General features: G+C 35.0%; 3 protein-coding genes and 1 pseudogene across 3 annotated transcripts in view; 2 read left to right on the top strand and 2 right to left on the bottom strand.

Annotated features, from left to right (window-relative positions):
• Positions 1-309: 309 nt before the first annotated feature.
• On the top strand, positions 310-3,396 carry LOC107472751 (probable serine/threonine-protein kinase At1g01540; annotated as a pseudogene).
• Positions 3,397-4,755: 1,359 nt separating this feature from the next.
• Positions 4,756-27,083, bottom strand: part of LOC107472853 (putative disease resistance protein At3g14460) — a 209,571-nt gene continuing 187,243 nt past the window's right edge. Inside the window, exon 8 of the mRNA XM_052257189.1 lies at positions 4,756-5,061. The gene's annotated coding sequence lies outside the window, so the exon portion shown is untranslated. The remainder of the gene's footprint in view (positions 5,062-27,083) is intronic.
• LOC107472857 (putative disease resistance RPP13-like protein 1) overlaps positions 7,107-27,083 on the bottom strand; it is a 47,702-nt gene continuing 27,725 nt past the window's right edge. Inside the window, exon 2 of the mRNA XM_016092383.3 lies at positions 7,107-10,402. Coding sequence (XP_015947869.2) covers positions 8,554-10,402 — 1,849 coding nt within the window. The 3' untranslated portion in view covers positions 7,107-8,553. The remainder of the gene's footprint in view (positions 10,403-27,083) is intronic.
• LOC107472855 (40S ribosomal protein SA) lies at positions 23,225-25,587 on the top strand. Its single transcript, XM_021134726.2, is given in 5 exon segments — positions 23,225-23,510; positions 24,229-24,491; positions 24,646-24,746; positions 24,748-24,992; positions 25,277-25,587. Coding segments are annotated over 5 exon segments (840 nt in total). The 5' UTR covers positions 23,225-23,368; the 3' UTR covers positions 25,366-25,587.

Raw genomic sequence — 27,083 nt, 5'->3', positions numbered from 1 at the left:
CATCTTTTATAATAAATATTATTTTGATATTAGTATTTTTTAATAATCAAGTATATATTTTCTTTGTTTTACAATTAAAAAATAATTATAATCTCTCCATATTTCTTAGAAGTGGCGAATTCGAGTCTCTCTTTAATAAAAAAATAAAAAATAAAAAAATTTCAAATTTACATTAGTTGATAATAATCGTATTTTTATATTTTTTTATAATTTATTTGAAAGTTTTTCTTTTGAAATATTGCTATTGCACACTCTCTCCGTCTCTCTCACTTGAACTCACTCAGATTCTGATTCTCTCTCTCTCTCTCTCTCTCTCTCTGAGAGAGATACACACACTCCACTTCTCACTTCGAACTTGTAACAATGTCAGTCTACGACGCAGCATTCGTAGAAACACAGCTCTCAAAGCGCACTTCCATCTTCGGCCTCCGTCTATGGGTCCTCATCGGAATCCTCGTCGGCGCTCTCATTGTCTTCTCCCTCTTCCTCCTTTCTCTCTGCTTCACCTCCCGCCGCAACCGCCGCCACCGCCGCAACCACAAGCCTCTCACTCCTCTCGTCTCCAAGGAAATCCAGGAAATCATTTCCACTCCTCCCAATCCTCAACCGCATGAACTCCACCTCGACATCGGAAAAGCTGCGGCGGCGGAGCAGCACCGCACGGTGGTGTCTGCTGTGGCGTTCTCAAGCGGAGAAAGCAAAGGCGGCGGCGGCGGCGGCGGAGGAGGAGGAGGAGGAGGAGGAGGAAGCGTGTGCGAAACGACGTCGTCGTTTGGGAGTGGAAGCGTATCGGCGGGACCAGGGGAAGTGGTTTACGCTGAGGGAAATGGAGGATGCGACTGGAGGAATGTGTGAGGAGAATGTGATCGGTGAAGGTGGCTATGGAATCGTGTACCGTGGTGTTCTCTCTGATGGTACCAATGTTGCTGTTAAGAATCTCTTGAATAACAAGTATTCTCTCTCTCTCTCTCTCTGCTAGCTTCTGCATTTGATCATCACACATTCAATTCATATATGTTATTATTTACTGTAAGAATTTAATTATGATTTACTGAAAACAATAAAACTGTTTACACATTCGTCCAATTATGTTTGTAGTTATTTTTGATGAGGTGACAATACATAATTAATTGGATGCAGACACAAAACTCTGCATCAAAATTGACTTCTTTATAATATGTTATGTTGTGTTCTTGCTTACTTTAAATTGATGGTGAAAGTTTGTGCTTTTTCAACTAATTTGGTTAGAGCCTAGTAAAGATGTTGAAATTTGAATCAGTTAACCTGAGGATTGGTCAAATGATTCTAGTATAATTTATTCTGCAACAAATTTTGGCAGTTGCTCCATCCTGTTTCATTCACTTGGTTGGTTTATTCTCTTTCGTAATCATCAATACACTTGGTGTGTTTCATGGTTGGCCGTAGTAAATTTGTGTACTTAGCGTCTTCGGGTTTCTTCAATTTGGTTGCAGATGGTGAAGAAATTATAGGCCTTTGATATTTTGAATCAAGAGGAAGGAACATGAAATACAATGTTTCTCTTTCTTCTTTTGGACTTATTTTCTTAATAATTTGATTTCAAGGTAGCATGACTTACCACTGATGTGAAGAAAAGAATCACAACTATGTTTCTTTATTGTTGTTACTTGTCAAAAGTTTTGCAGTGTCATGTTTTGGATTTTTTTCCCCTTGATTGTTTACTCTTTTCAATATAATGAAGGTTCTCTGGTCTTACTCTTGTATATAAGTAAGCACTACCTGACGTTTGACTCATTTTAGGGGACAAGCTGAGAGGGAATTTAGGGTAGAGGTAGAAGCTATTGGTCGTGTGCGGCACAAGAATCTTGTTAGATTGCTTGGATACTGTGTTGAGGGCGCATACAGGTATTAACTCTTGACATTTCATTTGAAAAAAATTAAAGCTAAAAAGTTCAAGACTAGTAAGATTTGAAGTTTGATATGTTTCTCAGGATGCTTGTGTATGAATATGTTGACAACGGAAATCTGGACGAGTGGCTGCATGGGGATGTTGATTCTGTAAGCCCTCTGACTTGGGATATCCGGATGAACATCATCTTGGGAACGGCAAAAGGGTAGGGCTCATGATCTTAATCTACTTGAAGGGCTTTACATGTTGTTGCATGAAATGTTTTGTTGACAGTAATGTGTGTTTTTCAGATTGGCTTATCTTCATGAGGGGCTCGAACCAAAAGTTGTCCACCGAGACGTGAAATCAAGCAATATACTCCTTGATCGCCAATGGAACCCAAAGGTTTCTGACTTTGGGCTCGCTAAGCTTCTGTGTTCTGATCATAGCTATGTCACAACCCGAGTGATGGGGACATTTGGGTTAGTATGAGTTAACCAAATATTTTCCCTTTCTTATCAGTTAGTTTCACTTTCTATACTCAAATATTTTACGCTTCAAAGTTCATGTTCTCTCTTTTCTTGTTCTGTAGTTATGTTGCACCGGAGTATGCATGCACTGGAATGCTGACTGAGAAGAGTGATGTTTATAGCTTTGGGATACTTATTATGGAAATAATTACCGGAAGAAGTCCCGTTGATTATAGTAAACCCCAAGGAGAGGTTAGAGGCTATAACCCATAATAGTATACAGTTTTGGTTTTAATCTTCTTACACTGTTCTATGCTGATTATTTTCTCTCTTTTTCTGTTTTCCTAACTAGAATTTGGTATATTTGCAGGTTAATTTAATTGAGTGGTTGAAAACTATGGTTGGCAATAGAAAATCAGAGGAACTCATCGATCCGAACCTTCCTGAAAAGCCGTCTTCAAAGGCTCTTAAGCTTGCTCTATTGGTTGCTCTTAAATGTGTTGATCCTGATGCCACAAAGAGACCTAAAATCGGACACATAATCCACATGCTTGAGGCCGACGACATTCTATTCCGTGATGTATGTTCTTTCCCTTTCTTGAACTCTGCATTATACATAACTGGAGAGCAAAAACAAGATGATTCAGCATTGCTATAATCTGATTCTCATTTATCATTATTTTATGATTCTTTCTTGTAGGAACGGAGGACCAGAGGAGAATCGTCGCGATCCCATCGCAATTATCATCATCATCATGAGCAAAAGGACTCTAGCAGAGATAGAAAGCGAATAGGTGGAGAGATCACTGATCAAAGTGAAGATGATAGTAGTAGTAAAATCTTGCCCATCCCACTAGATTGAGATGATAGTTGTTAAATGGTAAATGTAGCTATGTATTTATTATTTTTGGTTTTAGTAGTTTGCCTATATTAATTTCTACCTCAATCTGGACAACATGCAATGAGTGTATTTTTTGCTGCATAATTTCCTCTCCCACCACAATTTAGGATTCATTGTATACTCATATTCATTATTACTAAAAATCAAAATTTTGATGTCCTTCTGCTTTATAAGACAAAAGTAGCTCAAGTGTTGAATAAAAAGTATTAATATTTTCAAGTTGTTCAAACTGTAGTATCAAACTACCTTTGTCTCATTCTGGTCCATCATAACTTATGGCCCCATCATAAATTAAGTGCTTGTCATTTTGTGAGTGTAGTTGTTATGAGCATTAGACCCAGAGTAACGTTTGTATGATTTGTTTTTTTGTGTTTATAAATTCTTTATGTATTTATTATGTACTCATCATTCTATTGCTCTGTAACTTGGATCGAATATCGAATGTGAGTCATCTTATACAGAAAGAGTGGTAAATAAATACACATGAAGAACAAGAAAAATGAATATTATACACTATCATTAATGGTAGGCCTACCATCCAGCTATCTTGATAGAAGAAATATCATTGCATCATCATCATCATTGCCTAATTCATAGTTGGATGCTTGTGGGAATTGGTCTTGCTGGCTGGCTAATCAAATATTAAATGTAGCTGTAACTTTTATGTCATTTTGGCTATGATTGCTCAAATGGTGGAACAAGCAATTTAAGTAAGAAAGTGGATCGTTATTTGATCATTTAGAGAATTAGGATCCACAATCAATGCAAAACTTGCCACTCCAGAATTTGCCAATTTGTCCTTATAAGCTAGACAATCGGCACTAATTGGTAGCTTGATCATGAATGTCTTTTTGGGATATCCTTTTTCTTTGTCTCTTGCTGCCTTTTTCAACTTTTAGTTAGTTAGTTATGATTTAATGTCTAAACCACTCTCTTTAGTCTTATACAGCTTTTCACTCCGGTGATTGACATTAATTGCCTTGCATCTGTAAAATAAGGTTGTTCCTGCATCCAAGAATAAATATTTTTCTCATTATTGTCACTCTTGGATCTTGATCAGCCAATTAAATTCTTGTTTAAAGAATTTTAAATAGTTTTTTCTAATGAACTGAATTTTGTTTTGGAAGAGGATGATTTTTCTCTTTCATTTATTCAAGGCAACTTGTGTAAATGCCAAGAGAATAGTTCCTGTGTACACCTATGAAAACCTTTTAAGATAATTAATAGTGGGTGCATTATTTTCAATATTCCTGAGTTTAGTACAGTCAAATTGAATTGCTTTTAGTTTTCTTTAATTCTTTTCTTTCTCTTATAAGAAAAAGGAAAGAGAGAAACATTAAGCTACTAGTTATATAGAATGCACCTCAATATAATTTTCATAGGCAAGATATTTAACATTGTAAAATGATCATTCATGGTGGGAATAAACTAAACCTGTCAAAGGCATAATATGGAAGCATCAATACCAGCAAATAATTGAAGAGAAGACAGAACACCAAATTTTAACGTGGGAAAAAACCTCTCAATGTGAGAGGGAAAAAAAACCCACGGGAAGGTAAAAATATTCACTATTTTCCAAATAAAGCTACAAGCAAGTCTCAAAACTTACAAGCACTACTAATTATAAGTGCAGAACTCTTGTCCAAGAACATAACCACATAAACTAAATGGTGAAATCAATGATACAATATACAGCCGTTGTTTACGAACTTTTTGGCTAGAGAGCACGGATAGCAATCACACCTCAAAGTTGAACGACTGTGATAAGAACCTGCTTGATAAATACACAATGATGTGTTCAACATTGTTGCATTCCTTTTTAGCTTCTAAAACAGAACCGAAAGGGACAAATTCAGCTTGAGAAAAGATTGACATCAAAATAATAATACCACAATGCAAAATTTTGACAAATGTACTTACATGCTCACCAAGTTGCAATTGCCACAGAAGCTGCCTAGTGCGCATTTTAATGGTTGAAACCAGAAAGAAAGCAAATCCTCCAGCATAGCAGTTATCTATCCCTTGATGCCCCTGGAAAATCTATTTGAGTTGGCATCCATAAGAAATGATATGAGATAGAGCAGCTTCAAAGATCAATACCTCTAGATCCATCAAGTTTATGTTACCTTCATGAAGAGTTTAGCTGTGACTCTTCTTCTTGTAGCGTTTGCCGGGCAAAGGACAGTGTTGAATTTGAAACAGTAACAGAGAGAAAGGAAGCTTTTCTCCTGCAATATTCTCCAACCTGAAGTTAATTGCAGAGAGGAATAGAGTAACTATACCTACCTGAAGCTAAAACAGAAATCACTTCTTTTGATTGAATGAAGGTAATGTAAATATGGTTTGAATTTATATAAAGATTATGTGCTGAAAGGGACAACTTAATCATACTCAATCAAGCCTCTTCATATCTGCAATTGACACTGTTTCGGTTTCAGAATATTTGACCTTCTCTGTTCAAGTGACAGCAAGGGTATTCCCATGTTTCTGTATTGCTGCTTATTCCTCAATGTATCTCATGCAGAGCTCAGAGGCTTTCTCCTGACACACTAATACACAAATTAATAACATTTCAAGACTAAGAGTTTGTCATCAGAAAAACCAAACACACAGTTATCATTCTATAGTCTTTCAGTTCTTTCTATTTTCTACACTTTTTTTCTGAAATGCATAATACTGCAGTAATGTTGGATCATTGTTTTGATTTTAGGATCAGCAGTGAAATGATATTTAACAAACATAAATGCCACCAAAAAGTGAAATTGCAAAGAAGTTAAATGCAGTTAGAGAGAAAAATAAAGTGATCAACAAGCATAATTTAATTGCCATAATATTACAAGTTAGAAAGAAAAGATTTTCAATATAGACATTTTAGAACAGAATCTTAAGTAGCTTAATATATGTCCAAACTGCACATACCAGGATAAAGGCCATTGGCTAAATTCATGGTAAGCCTATATTTTAGTTTATTTAAAAATAATAATTTCAAAAAAAAAAAAGGATAGATACTCACCAATAAGTGAAGTTGATAGAGATGAAATTGTTGTCTGATGGCTTCATCACAACTTGACCTTCTAATGACATTAGCTATATCAAGTTCACCTTGGGAAAACTGTTTATCGATAGCGTGTTCAAAAGAAATTATACAAGGCATTAGATGTGTGTATAATAATATGAATAACTCTCCATCTATTCAACTTAAGAGTTACAAATCCAGCAAGCAGTTGAAAAGATTATACAGCAATAATTTGATCCTTTTATTTTGAAAGCTTATACACCTCATGCTGATTCCTTTTACTTTGAATCTTCTAGCACGATAGGTAACTCTTTGATTAAAAAAAAAGAGTATTAGAAACAAGTACATTTTCAATCTCGGAAACCATTTTAATAGCCGTATTTAATTTGATATGTACAATGAATTTGGCTAAGCATAAACATAAAGATTAGGCAAAGAAAAAAACACCATTTTTTTAACTGTTTTCTTTCCACAAATCAAGCTATCATTTTTTTGGTATGACTTGTGCATGTGTGAATCATGAAGATTAGAGAATTACCTGCACAGAAATCTCTGTTCAGACAATTTGTTCGGAGTCCACTTCAATGGTTGGTATGTGGGAAATTTTGGGCCAGATTAGTTGATGCTTGTTCTTGCAGTGTTCTCCCAGCAAATCACAGTATTGAATTTTGAGTAGGAAGAGAGAGGGAGGCAGCTTTTCTCCTGCCATATTCGCCAGCTTTGGACACCCATCAATGTGTAGTTGTTGAAGGGAGGTGAGGCAGAGAAGCTCGTTGCACTCCAATGTCTCCAGATTATAGAACCAGCATATCTCAAGAGTGGTAAGGGAGGGAAGGTGAGGCAGCGAACCCACCTCTGGGTATGTCTTTATGTTGTAGCATCCATAAATGGTAAGATGAGTGAGGGCGTGGAAGTTGGGCATCCATGATAGATCCCTCATTTGTTGCTCGCAAATTCCCACTTCAAGTTCTTTCAAGTTAGGCGGCAAATCACCCTCTGCCAACCTGCACATGTCTGAGCAATACTTTATCTTGAGAGACTGTAGACTTGGGAGTAGACTCTTCATGTCACGTGGTAATGCCTCCAACTTCCAGCATCGTATGAGGCTGAGATGAGTCAAGTTGGGTGCAGCCAGTCCTTCTCCTGCAAATGACATTAATTCAGGGCATCCACTGATGGAGAGACGTTGAAGAGCAGCATGTGGTGCCTCTGACATTGACACTGATTCCAGATTCCCACACATTTTTATCTTGAGATTCTTGAGATTGGGAAAGACATCCAACGACAAGGAGGTTAGTGAATCACAGCTGTAGTCTATTTGTAGCTCTACCAAATCATACTTCTGCTGCTGTAGCCGGGGGAATTCTAGTTTTCTACACCTCCAGATGTGTATTTCTTGGAGGCAACGTAGATGGTTGTTGCTGATCATTGCCTTAAATGCAGTCTCCTTCACAGATTCACTTCCCCTAATTCTTAAAGTATCCCCATCAAGAAATATGGCCTCGGTGTGCCGTTTTGTAAAGTGGTCGCCTATACGTAGTTTCCGAACTTTGAAAACATCCGACAAAGAAGAAACGATTCTGAAGAATACCTGATTAACCATCTCTTCCTTCAACATTCCACAATTTCTTATTTTAAGCCTCTTAAGCTGAGGAAAAGCTTTTAAGTCAGGTAAGTGCCACTCCTTCCAACTTGCCATATCATCAAATTTCAGTCTCTCCAGTGAAGGAAATGGTGCAATACGCGAAGAATGATGATCTCCTTCATTCTTGTAAAACTCTTCGCCAATACTCCTCAGCTGATACAAACCCTCAATGCTTAGGGACTTAAGAGATGGCAGCTGTCCAAGTGAAGGCAGCATGCAGCAATTCTTGCAAGACTTTAGAGATACACGTGTCATGTTTTCGTAGGAACAGTTCCCCAACCAATCTGGAAATATTGTACCCTTGTATCCCTCGATTTTCAACTCTTTCAACCCATTCTGCGGTTGCAAGTTATCCAGGATGTCTCTTTCTCTCTGTGTGCTTAAAACCATATCATCACCTGAACACCATTTTAAGGATAACTTGTCAATGTGCTTCTTATCCATTATCTTTGCGCTTTTTGCTTCATTCACATCAACAATATTCTCCAACTTCTTAATCTCAACGGATCCATGAAGATTTACCAGCCCTGCTAACTCCTGGATTCCATTGTCTTTGTGCTTGCCAACGACAAAGTAACTTAAAACGTGCAACTGATTCAATTTGCTCATTTTTCTGGGCATTTCTTCCAAAGAAGTTCCTCTAATATCAAGATGCTACAGATTCACAAGGTTATGCAAACCACTAGGCAGCGTAGTTAGCTCAGAACATTGATACAACTTCAATATTTGCAAATTACACAAGTTGCACAAAGACTCTGGCAATGTCTTAATATCAGTCCAAGAGAGATTTAAGTAGCGGAGATGGATCAATTCTCCTATTAAATTAGGCACCTCATCAAGTTTTGTAAGGGATAAAACTCTCAAGTATTTACACTTTGATAATATCTCACATGTTGCCGCTTCAATGTTGCAGTTGGGAGACGAGAAATCGCCAAACAATAATAATGTTCTCAAAGATTCTACTTTCAAAATAGAATTATAAAGTTTTGAGCTACATTGACTTAAATCCACAAACAAATGCCGAGTCTGAATCTTTATCTCCTCCTCTTTACCAAGTTCTTCTGAGTTGCAATAGAAATCTCCAGCAAGGAATATTGCTAAGTCATGCAAGAGATCGTGCATCACAAAATAATTACCAAAGCCTTCACTCTTCGTGAAAAATAATCTGGAAGTTAGTTCATCAAAACACTCACAACCAACTTCTTCTAAACTCTTTCCTCTCTTTGGTGGTGGTAAAATATCTTCTGCCATCCACAAAAGGATTAAATCATCTTTCTCAAATACATAATCCTTGGGATATAATGCAGAGTAAACAAAACAACGCTTTAAATGTGGAGGAAGATGGAAGTAACTTATCAGTAATGCTGGAATAATCTTACTCTTCTCCACCGGAAATTCCCAAATATCACTCATTAATATCTTGTTCCATTCCTCAACATCGTGCTTTGTACGTAACAAGCGACCAAGTGTTTCTGCAGCTAATGGCAAGCCATCACACTTCTTGACAATCTTTCTTCCTATTTCTTCAAGTGCTGCTCTCCCATTTGATTGTTGAAAAGATGCATTTTCTGCAAACACTGACCAACAATAGTCCTCCGACAACTTTGTGAGAAAATAAGGGCGACAGTTCTGAACTGCTAGAGAAACATTTTCCCCACGAGTAGTCAGAAGAACAATACTTCCCTTATTCCCATTTTGTTGGAAAGGGGTCATAAAATTACTCCATTTGTCACCATCATCACTCCAAACATCATCAAGAATAATAAAGAACTTCTTATTGGACAATTCTTCTTTCAAAGCATTTTGAAGTGAATTGAAATCATCGAGACTACAAGTACCTCCATGGAGCTGCTTTATGACATTCCTTGTAGTCTCAACAACTTCAAACTTCTCCGAAACGCAAACCCATGCTTTCAGATCAAATCCCTTCATGAACTCCTCCTGATTGTTGTACAGCCATTGGGCTAAAGTTGTTTTACCAACCCCACCTATGCCAACAATAGCTATCACAGACAAGTGATGCTCATTGTTGTCATTCAGCATCTGGACTAAGGCCTTCTTGTCATCCTCCCTGCCATACACATTCCCTCTCTCAAGAGAACTGGTTGGAGTCCTCCATGATGAGCCACCAGTGGGAATCTTTTCAAGACCAAGGAAATCTTTTTGTTTTCCAAGATCCTCAATTCTTGTAACCACCCCTTCCATCTTCTCTACCATGTCATCCCTATCTCGGTTGATGAAGATGCTAAGGGACCACCAGGAAGAACTTTCCTCCTTTTGTGTGGCAGCTTTGGCGAGGACAGTGTCCAGCAAGTCCTCAGCACAGTAAACAGCATCCCTGAGATTATCGAGCCACTTCCTCACCGATGGATTGCCAAACTGCTTCATCTCAGCATCAGCAACAAGAGCTTCAGCACCCAAGAGAGCAGTCTTCAGCCTTTGAATCAAGTCAGAGCCAAGCTTCTTTCCCAGGACGAAGTTAACAGCATCAGTTGTAAGGAGCCTGTCAATGACAACGTTAATGAAGCCAGAAAGAAAAGCTCCACCAACAAGTGCAGCAGCCATGATATGATCTCAACTAGTGATCGGAAATTTAGATATGAAGGTGAGTAAAAAATGCAACGCTTGCAGGCTTTGTAACCGAACTCTGTGTTGGTATATCAAAGCCTTTGTGGGACTGTCTTGCTAGTTGCTAGCTCTCTATTAATTTGATGTATTTGATTGTTATTTTGGAATTCAGAAGGTGCACACAAAGTAATTTTCATTTTTGCCATTAACTTCTTTATTGTTACCTTTAATTTTTGCCATGTGATTGAAAACTTATTCATTAGTTTTTTATAATGTGATATGATGAAGAGCTGCTCCTTCCAATAATTCAGGTTGAGGCTAGAGGACATTGACTTCAAGTCGTCCCAGCTGGCTCACACTAACTTTAGTCCTTGATTCTACTTTATTTCTTTCTGGCAACATAAATGCATCTTGGGGTAAGTTTCAATTTTCAACTAACGTGTTATGTTATGGGACTGGGTTCAATAGTACTACCAAACTAATCTCTCTCAAATACATCAAATCGAAGTAGTTATACTAATATTACTTACTAGTCACCACTCAGTACTATATTAAGAGTTACTTATCTATTTTTAATATATAAAGGTAGGTACATGAGTTTATCCACATTGCTTCTAAATTATTTCTCTTTTTCTATTAACGCCATGTCAGCACCAACACTTATTTAGCAAAATTTTAGAATCCACCACTCAAATCTTGCCAAATCAACTTTTATTTTCACATAAAAAAACACAAAAAATAACTAAAAAACACAATAAAAACCAACAAATTAACTTTTTTCAAATCAATCCTTATTTCTAAAACAACAAAAACACAAATTAACATTTAACCCAACAAAAAACTATCAAAACCAAAGAGCTTATTACCTTTCTCAAATCCTCACCCTTTTAGCACCTCTCCGTACCAAGGTCCTATTTCCTCCATCCTTTTTCGGTCCCATTCTATTTCTTCCATCCTCTTCCGGTTCCATGAACCATTGTTTTTTCCTCAAAACAAATTATACATCGCGATGTCCATCTCCGGCAGAGCCGCATTGCATAAATTGCAGAAACCAGGGCAAACTCCATTCCTCCTCCTGTGGTTTCCCTGCCAAAGCTCGATTCTGTGTCTCAGACCAACGTCACCATTCGGCGCTGCCATCGTAGAAAATTTGTCCCAACTATCTTCCTAAAGATTTTCAAATTTGCCGTTTACTCTTCTCATTGCTCAATATCATTTTCAATAGCCCTATTTATTTGTTTATTTGTTATAAATAATAACATTTTAATTGTGAACTCATTGCAAGTAGCACAAATTTATGTATTCCTCTTTTGTAAATGGTTCTGTCCAACAGTCACAACCAAAATTAATGTGCATTTAAAATTATTGCTCCCTATATACTATCGATTGCAATATTTCATCATCAAATTATAAATTGTTATTTTACATGTGGAGTACTTCTTCCACAATTTACATTTACGGTGTTTCTCTTTTTTAAATTGTTATTCTACATGTGCATATTGCTTCCACAATTACTTGGAATGGATTATCATTCTTTGACCATGTCTTATTCTCTTTGTTGTAGAAGGATTTGCAATGGTAATGACAGACTGGAAGAGTTAATACCCAAAATTGCTAGATGAAAATCAACCAATCAATGTTTAGGAAAATGTTTTAAAAAAATTAAAACAAAAAATTCTTATCTATTATTATTCAATTGAATCATCAAGTACTAATTAAATGCAATAAACATACATTAAAAGTGTCATAATAATAATAATTATAAAAAATTTCAGTTACAAATATTTAAATTCTACAACTTATACATAGTAAAGAGTGTTACTACTCTTCATTTCTTAATCTCTTATACTAATGGTCAAAAATTCCTTAAATTTAATATAACATTTTTATATGTTTTTCATTCTCATTCATTTATTTTTTTTCATTATTTACAAACAAAAAAAATCGCAAGAAAAGACAAAGTGTAGCCATTAATGCAAATCAAAAAATAAGAAAAAAAAGAAAATGTAATTTTGTATAACTCTAATATAAATAACCTATGTCTTTTTTAAAAATAAATAAATTAAAAATCTATTTATAATATATTCTCTAAAATATTTTTAATATAACATTTATTAAAATATATTATATAGTATAAATAATCTACCTCTCCGCACATTGCGCGAATCTCACTCTAGTTTGAACTATTACAAACTTACAACTAGTTGTGAAGCGTATCATGGATTTAGTATCAGTAAAAATAAAAAACAATCTAAACAGTAAACACCAAATAATAGAGATAGAGACAGACTTTTGTTTATACGCATTGACAAAATACAAAGATGAAAGAAACATAACAAACTAAGAGTTAATAGTTAAATTAGTCTCTGAAAGATAAGGCATTTTTTAAATTCGTCTCTGAAAGATTTTTTTAATTAAATTGGTCCTTCAAAGATTACAAATTAATGATATCTGTCCTTCAATTACTCCACTCACAATTTTCGTTAATGATTGATGATGTAAAATATTAACTGATATCATAACATAGATGACCATAACATATTCAATTGGACGTTGACTTTTAAAAAAATCTATCAATTTAGTCACTAGTTCATATTGGAAGTAAGATTTTTGTAATTGAGAAAAATGACTAAATTAATTTATTGATATCTATTTATTAATATTAATAATTATTATTTTTAATTTAAAAAGGTCTTTATATATAAAAATTTATTCTACAGTGTATAAAAATATTTTATTTTATATTTATAGAGAACAAAATAATTTTATTATTTTTTTAGTTCATATTAAAAGATTTTATTTAAATATAAAAACTATTGTGTTTGTGTTTAAATATGTTATTATTATACAATCCAAAAAAAATTAAAATTTTAATAAAAATAGTTTATATTCTAATTACAAACAATAATACTAACTAAATAATATTTATTTATATTATTAGTCTCTAATGTATAACTTGTGTTATTCGTAAATCATGTATTTAATTTATTTTATTATATTTATGTATAATTTGTTTATAAAAAGACTAATATATATTTATTAAAAAATTAATTTACTTAGTATACAAAAAAATTAAATCATTAATCTCTTTTGTTATATTGATGTTTAATTCCGTTAATAATTTTTTTCAAATGGTAACCTTTAAAATATATTCTAACTAAATTTTAAAAATAGATAAATTAACTATTATGAAAAAGTAAAATTAACTATTATAAAAGAGGTTAGTATTTTAATAAAAAATAATTATATTAATTAAAATACTAATTATAAAAAATACTAATTATAAAAAAAATAGTGAAGCAGTAAAAAACAAATAATTTTAATGCGATCCAATCTTCACATGTTCTTTGGATCTCTACCTATTTGATAGCTGATAATTTTTATTAACATTTAAATTTTATTTATTATATATATAATTTGTTACAATTTTTTCTCGTATTCATAAGTTATAATGATTTCATAAGTATTTTGTGAGTTAAATAATATTTAATTATTTATTTTACCAAACTTAAAGGAGTATTTATTTCTTTTAAAATAAAATCTTAAAATTCTATCTTTTAAAACCAATTTATACTACATCAAATAATTTTTTATAATTGTTAAAATCTGTTTCATTGATTTTTTTTTCTTTAGATGAATTAGACATTATTATTATGTATTAATATATTCTACTTAGTTATCGTAAACTTAGAACCAATGTGAACAATCTTTGTTATTTAGACATATTTTTATACATAAGTTAAATATGATTTCAATATTGTCACTTACACACAAAATTTTAACACTAAATATTTTTAAAATCTGTAATTATAAATAATATTTTTTAATATTTAAACCATAAAAATAATATCTATTTTTAAATATATTATTTTATTGTAAAAAATAAATTTAAAAAGTGAAGGTTGTGGTAGGTTTAGAGAAGGGGGTTGAATCTGTGCCTTCCTTTTAGTAGCAGTTATTACCCTTTTAAACAAACTTTCAATTCAGGTTCTGTTTGAACTTAGCAGCGAAAATTTATGAGACAATTTATTTTTGTCTTATGAATATCAGAAAACAGAACTCAGCAGAGAAGAGAAAAGCTAACACCAGCATGTATCCTGGTTCGGTTGCCTTGTGCTATGCAACCTACATCCAGTCTCCTCCACAACTATGGAAGAATTTCACTATAGTTAACAGTATTACATACACCAATTTCACAGGATTGACCCAATCTTTTCACACTCAAGTTCTAACCTAACTTGACATTGGCTATGCTAATACCTAACTATTCCTCTCAGTGCTAACCCAACTAAGAAAGGGATACCTTACATGTGCAAGATACAAGACACTTAATCAACCTAAAGAAATCAGAAAATAACTTTAGGCTTTTCTCTCTAGTGTATCTCTCAGCCTTTTTCCACTCATGGCTTTTTCTTGAACTTTCTCACAATGCCTTTTCTCTCAAGAAATTACAGAAAGATAAACTTAGAAAAGTACATTACAATCAGTAAAACATGAAAGAGATTGACTTCATTAGCAGCCTCTTTGCTATGTGCAAAACAAGATTCGCAAACCTCAGATGCAGTTCTTCAGTATTGGCCGAATGCTTCTTTGAAAGAAAGTATTATCCAAGTAGAGGAACTTCTTAACAGAACACTGTTCTCACTCTCTGGTTTTCTCTCCTTGCTTTCTAAATGAACATCAAGCTTCTTTTATCTCCTTGCATGTTGTTGGGTTCTTCTTCCAAGGTCAACACCTTGAGCTTTGAGCTTCAACAACCCACGAATTCACTTTTTCTCTTTAATCCTCAGAGTAGAAACTCTCCTTCTAACTTCCTCATCTTGGCCGAAAGCCATAAAACAGCAACTATAGAAATCTTCCAATGGTCAACTTGATCTGAGCCCTTGAAAACCAACTTGGTCCCCAAGTCTTGTTTAAGACCGTGGATACACAGCAGAGAAGAGCAGAAACTATCTTTCCTTTGTATCCCATTTCGGATAGAGCAGAGAGTTGGAAAGAAGAGAAGAAGATTTGATGCATGCAAGAGGAAATGAGTTACCTTTAACCTAAACTTGATTGGGTTTGAACCGGGTGATTTGGTATCTGCCTTTCAAGCTTAATCCTTCTCTCTCTTGCTTCTTTAGTGACTAGCTTGGTGAAGAAGCTCTCTCTTTTTCTCTTTCTTACTTTTCTGAAACTCTAATTTGACTAGGACAAAAGAGAGATGAACGTTGCTTTTGGTTAAGCAAAAGAGAGGGATTTGCTTTTCTGAAACCAGATCGGGCTTGGATCGGGTATTGATATGCTTGGCCCAATTTGATTTCTTTGGCTTCTTTCTTTGCTTTCAGCCCAACATTTTTGTTGATTGCTTTTTATTCCATTTGACTATTGAAATTTGGTCTGCTACAATAAACAATTAGTAATAAGTAAATATAATTAATCAATACTAATTATTTATTTTGTCCAAAAATAATGTTTGTCATCACTAATTAATTTAGTTAATTTCTTAACTCAACAAAAAGTAATACAAAAAAATATATAAATTATATTCTATTAATAAAATTCACTTCAATGTAATTTTAATTAACATTATTTAAAAATATTTATTTTTTCAATGCCCTATAAAAAAATATTCCAACACAAATTATATGACAATAAATTTTTTTAATCATAATTGATTTTATAAAATCACATTTATACCAATATATGTTGTCTATCTTAAAATACTTTTACATATAAATTATCATAATTAATTTTGTATAATGTGATGTGATGAGGAGCTGCTCCTTCCAATAATTCAGGTTCAGGCTAGAGGACATTGACTTCAAGTCGTCCCAGTTGTCTCACACTAACTTTAGTCCTTGATTCAACTTTATTTCATGCAGGCAACATAAATGCATCTTAGGGTAAGTTTCAATTTTCAACCAACGTGATATGTTATGGGACCGGGTTCAATAGTACTACCAAACTAATCTCTCTCAAATACATCAAATCCAAGTAGTTATGCTAATATTAGTTACTAGTCACCACTCAGTACTATATTAAGAGTTATGTATTTCTTATACAAAGATGAAAGAAACATAACAAACTAAAGAAGTCTAAAATAATTATTTCTTATACAAGCTAATAATGCATGCAATGAAATGAATTTGTAGTGAACAGCAAGGTAGTTGAGATTGAAATTGAAGAATAAATTAAACATGTAAAATGAAAAACCGTAGATTTAAATCGAAAAATCGTTTGACCTCATAAAAAATTTTAAAATTTATTGGCTTATCCAAAATTGTAATATTAGAAGATTTTAAGAATTGGATTTTAATTTTGTAATAATGGCTCGTACTTGTGTTTTTAATTCATGAAAGACTCAACGCAACAGTGAGGTTTGTAAGAAAAAGCCATAGAGCGGAAAAAGGCAGAGAGTGCAAAATTAAAAGAAAAAGCCATAGATGTCTTAGAGTTCCTTTGTACATCTGTGTTGTGTTTCATGATTCTGTGGGAATCCCCTTGTAAGTTGGGTTAGCACTTTACAAGTTGTAATCTGGATGATTATAGTGAAATTCCATCATTGTTGTGATGGAGACTGGATGTAGGCTGCACTGCACTTAGCAGCTGAACCAGGATATATCTGGGTGTAATCTTCTCTCTCCTACTTCACTTCTGTTTTTACTGTTCTAATGCAAAATCAAAATGTCTCATACCAAGTGACGAGACAAAATGAAAATGTCTCGTGACTAGGGACGAGATAAAACAGAAAAGTCTCCTCTAAAGTCCAGCAAGTGTTAGCAAGCAAAAAAAGGGGCTAAGATTCAACCCCCTTTCTCTTAGCCACTGAAACCATCACACAATAAACAAAACAACGCTTTAAATATGGAGGAAGATGGATGTAACTTATCAGTAATGCTGGAATAATCTTACTCTTCTCCACAGAAAATCCCCAAATATGACTCATTAATATCTTGTTCCATTCCTCAACATCGTGCTTTGTACGTTACAAGCGACCAAGTGTTTCTGCAGCTAATGGCAATCCATCACACTTCTTGACAATCTTTCTACCTATTTCTGCAAGTGCTGCTCTCCCATTTGACTGTGGAAAAGATGCATTATCTGCAAACACTGACCAACAATAGTCCTCCGACAACTTCCTGAGAAAATAAGGCTGACAATTTTGAACTGCGGAAGCAACATTTTCCTCCTGAGTAGTCAGAAGAACAATACTTCCCTTATTCCCATTTTGTTGGAAAGGGATCATAAAATTACTCCATTTGTCACCATCATCACTCCAAACATCATCCAGAACAATAAAGAACTTCTTATTTGACAATTTTTCTTTCAAAGCACGGTGAAGTGAATTAAAATGCTCAAGACCTTGAGTATCTGGAGAGATCTCCTTTATAACATTCTTTGTAGTCTCAACGATATCAAAGTTCTCCGAGATGCAAACCCATGCTTTCAGATCAAATCCTTTCATTAAATCCCCATTGTTGTAAAGCCACTGAGCCAAAGTTGTTTTACCAACCCCACCTATGCCAACAATAGAGATCACAGACAAGTGATGCTCACTGTTGTCCTTCAGCATCTTGACTAAGGCCTTCTTGTCATCCTCCTTGCCATACACATTGCCTCTCACAAGGGAACTGGTTGGAGTCCTCCATGATGAGCTACCAGTGGGAATCTTTTCAAGACCAAAGAAATCTTTTTGTTTTCCAAGATCCTCAACTCTTCTAACCATCCCTTCCATCTTGTCTACCATTTCATCCCTATCTCGGTTGATGAAGAAGCTAAGGGACCAGGAAGAACTTGCATTCTTTTGAGTGGTGGCTTTGAGGAGGACAGCATCCAGCAAGTCCTCAGCACAGTAAACAGCATCCCGGAGACTATCGAGCCACTTCCTCACAGATGGATTACCGAACTGCTTCAACTCAGCATCAGCAACAAGACCTTCAGCACCAAACAGAGCAGTCTTCAGCCTTTCAACCAAGTCAGGGCCAAGTTTCTTGCCCAAGACCAAGTTGACAGCATCAGTTGTAAGGAGCCTGTCAAAGACAACGTTAATGAAGCCAGAAAGAAAAGCTCCACCAACAAGTGCACCAGCCATGATATGATCTCAACAAGTGATCAGAAATTTAAGATATGAAGGAGAAGAGTGAAAAATGCAATGCTTGCAGGCTTTGTAACCGAACTGTGTATTGGTGTATCAAAGCTTAGAGTGAAGAAGTAGTTCTCAATAATTTGTTAGCAACAAGACAAAGACAATAATTGACTAAACAGGGATCTGAGGGGCCTCATAAAAAGTTGGTATCGTTAGTGGGATTGCCTTGCTGGCTCTTTACTAATTTTATGTGTGTGATTGTTATTTTGCAATATGGAAGTGTCATGCAACGTATTTTTCAGTTTTGCCTTTAATCTTAACTGTTGTTGCCTTTTATTTCCAAAATTTTGAAAAGCACAAGCCATATCACCTTATCATTATCATCATGAGCCATTTGTGGTGGGTCATGGTAAAGTAATGATGTTGATAATTAGCAATGCTCACTTTCTCAATATGATTAATATGGAAGCATCAATACCAGCAAATAATTGAAGAGAAGACAGACCAACAGAACACCAAATTTTAATGTGGGAAAAACCTCTCAATGTGAGAGGGAAAAAACCCACGGGAAGGTAAAAATATTCGCTATTTTCCAAATAAAGCTACAAGCAAGTGTCAAAACTTACAAGCACTACTAATTATAAGTGCAGAACTCTTGTCCAAGAACATAACCACATAAACTAAATGGTGAAATCAATGATACAATAGATGGAGTTGTTTACAAACTTTTGAGCTAGAGAGCATGGATAGCGATCACACCTCAAAGTTGAAGGACTATGATAAGAACCTGCTTGATAAATACACAATGATGTGTTCAACATTGTTGCATTCCTTTTTAGCTTCAAAAACAGAACCAAAAGGGACAAATTCAGCTTGAGAAAAGATTGACATCAAAATAATAATACCGCAATGCAAAATTTTGACAAATGTACTTACATGCTCACCAAGTTGCAATTGCTAGAGAAGCTGCCTAATGCACATTTTAATGGTTGAAACCAGAAAGAAAGCAAATCCTCCAGCATAGCAGTTATCTATCCCTTGATGCCCCTGGAAAATCTATTTGAGTTGGTATTCGTAAGAAATGATATGAGATAGAGCAGCTTCAAAGATACCTCTAGATCCATCAAGTTTATGTTACTTTCATGAAGAGTTTAGCTGCGACTCTTTTTCTTGTAGCGTTTGCCGGGCAAAGGACAGTGTTGAATTTGAAATAGTAACAGAGAGAAAGGAAGCTTTTCTGCTGCCATTTTCTCCAACCTGAAGTAAATTGCAGAGAGGAATAGAGTAACTATACCAACCTGAAGTAAATATGGTTTGAATTTATATAAAGATTATGTGCCGAAAGGGACAACTTAATCATACTCAATCAAGCCTCTTCATATATGTATTGTATTGACCATTGCAGGCAGCTAACTATCCACAACATTTTAGCTTTCAAGTTTCCCTCTCCTTTTCTGCAGTTGACACTGTTTCGGTTTCAGAATATTTGACCTTCTCTACTCAAGTGACAGCAATGGTATTCCCATGTTTCTGTATTGCTGCTTATTCCTCAATGTATCTCATGCAGAGTTCAGAGGCTTTCTCCTGACACACTAATACACAAATTAATAACATTTCAAGACTAATTTTTTCATCAGAAAAACCACAATGATCAATTTGAAGTAGCAAGAGAGAGGGAGGCAGCTTTTCTCCTTCCATATTCTCCAGCTTTCGAAACCAATAAATGTTTAGTTGTTGAAGGGAGGTGAGGCGGAGAAGCTCGTTGCACTCCAATGTCTCCAGATTATTGAATCAGCATATCTTGAGAGTGGTAAGGGAGGGAAGGTGAAGCAGCGAACCCACCTCTGGGTATGACTTTATGTTGTTGCAGTCATAACCATGAATGGTAAGATGAGTGAGGGCGTCCAAGTTGGACATCCATGAAAGATCCCTTAATCCCACTTCAAGTGATTTCAACTTAGGCGGCAAACCACCCTCTGGCAACCTGCAAATGTTTGGGCAAGCAAATATCATGAGAGACTGTAAACTTGGGAGTAGACTCTTCATGTCACGTGGTAATGCCTCCAACTTTGAGCACCATGTGACGCTGAGATGAGTCAAGTTGGGTGCACGGTGGCGGAATTTAGTTCAGACAATGGCCCAAACTTTTTATAAAAAATTTAATAATATTTTTTTAAAAGATAAAAAATAGTTCAATTAATTTAAATACTTTACTATGACTTAAAGTATCTAATAAGTTCAATAAACAATACTCTCTCTATTTTTAAGTTTAAATATAAAAAAAATTAGATATTTTTTATTTATTTAATTTAATATTATTTTATATTTTACTATTTATTTAATTTAATTTTTTATATGATTTTATTTTATTTTATTTAACTTTTTATATAAGGAAGGCTAATATTTAAGAAGGAGAACATATAAATTTTACAATATCAATACTTGTAGATAGTTCTTTTACTTTAATGAATCACAAAGAAAGTGAGATATAACCTTCAAAAGTTCAAAAAGTTACCTCTCATGACTTTAACCTTAACTTTTTGGAACGAGATCTTGAAAAAAGACTTTAAATTTGTCAATATCACCAAAACCAGAGAGATGAGATTAGACGAACTTATCTTAAGTGGGGTCTATATCAAAAATATTTTGACAATTATTTTCTATTTAACCCCCAAGATTTTGTTTCAAGTTCTGCCACTGGTGCAGCCAGTCCTCCTGCAAATGACACTAATTCAGGGCATTCATAGATGGAGATACGTTGAAGAGCAGCGTGTGGTGCCTCTGACATTGACATTCCTACACCCTGATATCTCCAGATGAGTCAAGTTGGGTGCAGCCAGTCCTTCTCCTGCAAATGACACTAATTTGGAGCACTCAATTATTTTGAGACGTTGAAGAGCAGTGTGTGGTGCCTCTGACATTGACACTGATTCCTACACAATGATATCTGAAGATTCTTGAGATTGGGAAAGACATCCAACGACAAGGAGGTCAGTGAATCGCAGCTCTCTTGTATTTGTAAGATTTGGGAAAACAATTGCCCAAAAAGGATTAGGTTTAATATTTTTCTAATATTGACTAATATTTTGAACGAATATTTTATTTTCATACGGATAAGATATAAATTTCAATTTATATTTTATAGTCCAATTGAAGGAACTTTTTTTGGTGAAAAAAGTATATTCATGACCTCCAAATTCTAGGTATAGTTTAAAATTATAAAAAATTATAGGGATAAATTTATAATATTAATTTAATTAATTCAAAGAACTGAAGATGACAGGTGCTCGAATATAATGCATATCGACGCCGGTCGCATGGCCGTCATCCTCTAGCACATGACTTGAGAACATCTTTTTTCACTTCATCACTGTCGGTTCCTCCTTCATATCATTTTTCAACACCACCCACTTCTCCTCTTTCTCCTACCTCAAGTGACGAGGAAGCAAATTGCATTAATTTTGAGTTGAATGGAAACTAAATTAATGGATCTCTATCTATCAATTTTAAATTTGAAATTTTCTGGATTATTTTTGAAACTCTTCAATAACAATAATAATAATTCAATTATATTGAGCAATTTTTGAAAATTATAAATAAAAAAAGAGAGTTAGTGGAGATCGATTCTGCCATCGTCCTTTATCAATGGCACAAAATATGCCAACGAAGTTGGCGCTTCTTCTCTGCCGCCAAGAAAGACATCTGGAAAATAATGTTTCATGAACTTTATTTAAATGAATTAGGACTCGAACTTTGAAACGAAAATAAGAAGCAACTGTGGAGCGACGACGAAGCAGATTTTTCATTTAAGATGAAAAGATTGTTGATGCTTCAGGGAGCGGACTCAACAGCATGACCCGCGGCGACCGGCGGAATTGCGGCTCTGGTGGCATCCATTGTTGCATTTTCATGGAAGCTGAGAAGAAAACCAAGTGACTTGACATAAGACCAAGTGACTTGACTCATGAGGCTGCATCTCTCTTTTTGGGTCTGTTTGTGGGCTAATTTTTTTTGTTATGGAAGTAGGAGTGATGATATACTTTAACATTGTAATTTTTGGTGTTTTTCAAAACTGTGAAAAGTACACAAATCAGAGAGTCCGATTTCATTGCAGAGAGAGAGGCGGGCACAAATCGGACCCATGATTTTCTAAAATCAGACTCAGGGTTTTCTGTCAGTACACAAATCGGATCCAGGATTTTCTGAAATCGGATCTAGGATTTTCTGACAGTACACAAATCGGACCCAGGATTTTCAGTACCTCCAATTAGACGGTCCGATTTCTCTTGGACAACCATCATATGCCAGTAAATCACCAATAACTCAGATATACACCCTTCCTTTCATCATATTAAAAATAAAAAGTTCTATGTTTATGTTCTGCTTCAGTTCAAAAAGACCAAAAAAAATTTTGGAACATAATTTTAATTTAACTTTTCTATGATCATTAAAACAAACAATAAAAATTAAATCAAGAATGAATTATAGCTGCAAAAATAAAATATTTTAAATTGGTCTTTTAAGCTCTTCAATAATATACTTTTTCCACCAAATATATGTCCCTTAATTGAATAATTCACAAGAGTTTAGTTTGTAAAATTTAGTAAAGGTTTTTTTTTTGTGACTAAATTTAGTAAGGGTTTAAATAGTTTTATATATATATATTTTATATATATAAATTATTGTCGACTGATTGGTGTGAGAGAAACAGAAGAAGTGCCTCCTCAAAACCCTAACTCGTCAAACCTTCTTCCTCTTGCCGCTGCCACTACTACTACTTGGACCTTCAAGCGTTTCCAAATCTTCTCGAGAGACCAAATCTCCACCGCAACTATGGCCACTTCCGCCGCTGCGCCGCGCCAGCTCTCTCAGAAGGAGCAAGACATCCAGATGATGCTTGCGGCTGAGGTGCATTTGGGAACCAAAAACTGCGACTTCCAGATGGAACGCTATGTCTTCAAACGCCGCAATGATGGTAAAACACTCTTCTTTTGATAATTTTTTCTTATTTTCTCGTTTACATTTTGGTTGTGAATATGAATATGATTGAAGCGTGTGTCGATTGTGGTGAATTTGAAGGGCATTTTGATTTTGTAACGTTATATCTTGGGTTTATTCTGATATTCGTTTGCTCATATTAAATACACAGAGATCTGTGTAGAAATTTATTTATTTATTGTGTCTATATATTCCTTGCTCATTCGTGAATTTTCTTTTCGGTTTATTTATTTATCTTTTTGTGTCTATAGGGTTCTGTTTTTTGTTATGTGCTTTTTATTAGCTTGTTATAAACGGGTAACTTCTGTTCCAAAATTGATCAAACCTTAAGATGCCTATAATCATTCTAATTCAGTAATATATATACAAAAGTACACGTGAAAGAGTTTGGGGTGGATAAAAATACAGGCTATGATTTATAAATATAAAAGTACACCAAAGATTGTTTTCCATGGACAAAAGTACACATTAAAGATTGTAAATATCAAACCTTACCAACAGTATGACACTTTTGTCTATCGAAAACAATATCTGAAGAATACTTTTGTTTTCACGAATCTTTAGTAGGTATTTTTGTCCATCCCAAACTCTTTTATGTGTACTTTTGTCAATTTACTCTTCTTTCGTTTGTACATTGTACTGAACAAAGAACGCATTTTATCTTTTTGTTGATTTTTAGTATTTCCTGTTACCAGGTATTTACATAATTAACCTTGGCAAGACATGGGAGAAGCTCCAACTTGCTGCTAGGATTATTGTCGCCATCGAGAATCCGCAGGACATCATTGTTCAGTCTGCTAGGCCATATGGTCAGAGGGCAGTCTTGAAATTTGCCCAATACACCGGTGCAAATGCAATTGCTGGAAGGCACACTCCTGGAACATTCACTAATCAGATGCAGACATCCTATAACGAGCCTCGCCTTCTTATTCTGACTGATCCAAGGACTGATCATCAGGTACCGCATTAGATGTTCAAAGAGTTTTTTGGTTGTGTTGAGGATGTAATGTTGTATATGTAATATGTTTTCACTTTTAACAACCAATGTTTTCATGGGGCTTTGAAATTCTGCTATCAGTTGATCTCATTTTTGTTTTTCCATTTTTGTGCAGCCCATTAAGGAAGGTGCTCTTGGAAATATTCCAACAATTGCCTTTTGCGATACTGATTCTCCAATGCGGTATGTTGATGTTGGCATTCCTTATTAGATAATTTATGTCAACTTTTCATGTGTAGGTGGATCTATTCTTCTATAGAGAACCTGAAGAGGCCAAGCAACAAGAGGAGGAGGAAGCACCAGCTGCCCCAGAATATGCCATTCAAGACTTCGGTGCTGCTGGCATTGCCGGTTTCCCCACAGCTGATGGTGAATGGACGGCTGTCACAGAACAACCCTGGCCCGAGGCAGTTCCACAACAACCTATTGCAGCTGCGCCTGCTGATTGGGCCCCAGATACTTGTAAGAATAATTTATTCAACTTTGGATCTGTGGTTATATGCTAGTCATTTGTGTGATTTAATTTCAGTTTGATTGGTTGTATTGTCATTCTCTTTGCGCCCGTATTTGTTCTCCCTCCTTTTTCCTAATAAATTGGATGCGCAATAGTTGCTGCATCAAGCTTTTAATGTGTTCTTGTTTTTCAAAGGTTCTCCCTCGAAATGGTAGAAACTCTTGCAGCTTTAACATAGTCTTGTTAAAAAAATATAAGATCACAATTTGTTTGACCTAAGTTCTTTTTATAGCTGCAGCTGCAGGTGATTGGGAACCGGTTCCAGCTCCTCAGCCTTCCGTTCCGGCACCCGGAGCTGTTGCTCCCACTGGTTGGGAATAGGATGAGTATGGGATTTTCTTTTGTTTAGGATAGATGCATCATTACCTGTAGGTTTGATATTTGAAGTTGTAAAATTTTGATTTAGCATACTGATACTTGGTTTGTTTCAACAATTTAATTGTTCCGTTGCGACCGCTAATGGTACTGAAGTTTGCTGAGACAAAAGAATATGTCGGGATAACCTTACAAGATCACATTTTGCATATTGACCTATTATCTCAATTTTTCGGATGCCCCATCTTTAATTGAAATTCAAACTTACTATGTAAGAATAAAATTTAAAACTGTTCATACTATGGACAATAATCCATCATTTAATCACTGTAAGAAAATGTCGCATATCTAATCAATTTACAACGACATGCAATGGAAAAAAGTACAATATATAAAGCATGTTCGTGATTATATTAATATTCCCTTTCATCCATTAAGGTAAGGTTTCTTGTTTACTTGCATCAGTCCTTTCATCCATTAAGGTAAGATTGCTTGTTTACTTGCATCAATTCCAAATGTTACGTTGAATACTAGTGTATCTTTCTAGGGTTTTAAGGGTTTGTATAAAAATGATTTATATAAGAAATATAGAAAATTAATTTTTAACATTTTGTGGCTAAATTTTTATATAGTTAATATTAATAAATTTTTTATTATAAAATGATTTATTTAACTTTTTTTTGTCAAAGGTAAAGTCATTTTATTTCACTATAAATAAATTTAAGGTCCATATTTGGACAACAAATGAAGGATAGTATTGAAATGTTCCACAAAAAACCAAATCAGTTTACAAGAAGAGTAAAGGCCTCAAGAGAGTGAAATGAAAGAACATCTTTAATTTTGAAGTTCATGGAAGACCCGATGAGCAGAAATCGCCCAAGGTGCATCAAACCCTTCAGTTCTCCCAGTTTGGTATAGGGAGGTTCTTTGTGCCAGAGACCTACCAAGAGTCACATTCATCCACCATGAATACAAACAACTATCACTTGATGACAACAAAACTGTCTCCTTCAAACCCTCCCAAGCTTCCTTCTTCTTTGGCCCCCAAGAGATTGATGCATTGCGCTGGGGGAATTCTATTTTTCTACACGTCCGGATTTCCAGCTTTTGCAAAGATTTGGGAAAACAATTGCCCGGAAAGGATACATGAGAGGAACACCCTGAGATATCCATTTCTTGCAGGCAACTTAGATGGTTCATGTTCATTATTGCCTTAAATGCAGACTCCCTCACAGATTCACATCCCCAAACTGATAAACTATCCCCATCAAGTTTCATGATCTTCATCTGTGGAGAAATTTTGTCGCCTATACGTAGTATGCGAACTTTGGAAACATCCGACAAAGAAGAAACGATTCTGAAGAATACCTGATTAAGCATCTCTTCCTTCAACATTGGGCAATCTCTTATTTGAAGCTTCCTAAGTTGAGGAAAAGTTTCCGACTCAGATACGTGCCACACCTCCCAATATGCCATAGAACGAAATTGCAAATGTCTCAAGTGAGGGAAACGGTGCAATATGCGAAGAATGATGGTCTCCTTCATTCTTGTAAAACTCCTCGCCAATACTCCTCACCTCATCCAAACCTCCAATGCGCAGGGACTTAAGAGATGGCAGCTGTCCAAGTGAAGGCAGCATGCAGCAATTCTTGCAAGACAGCAGAGATACATCAGTCATGTTGTTGTAGGAACAGCGCCCCAACCAATCTGGAAATATTGTACCC

The sequence above is a fragment of the Arachis duranensis genome, chromosome 2 (assembly GCF_000817695.3).
Source record: "Arachis duranensis cultivar V14167 chromosome 2, aradu.V14167.gnm2.J7QH, whole genome shotgun sequence".
Lineage (NCBI taxonomy): Eukaryota > Viridiplantae > Streptophyta > Magnoliopsida > Fabales > Fabaceae > Arachis > Arachis duranensis.
The sequence above is the reverse complement of the archived record's forward strand: the minus strand, read 5'-3'. Positions and strand labels throughout refer to the sequence as shown.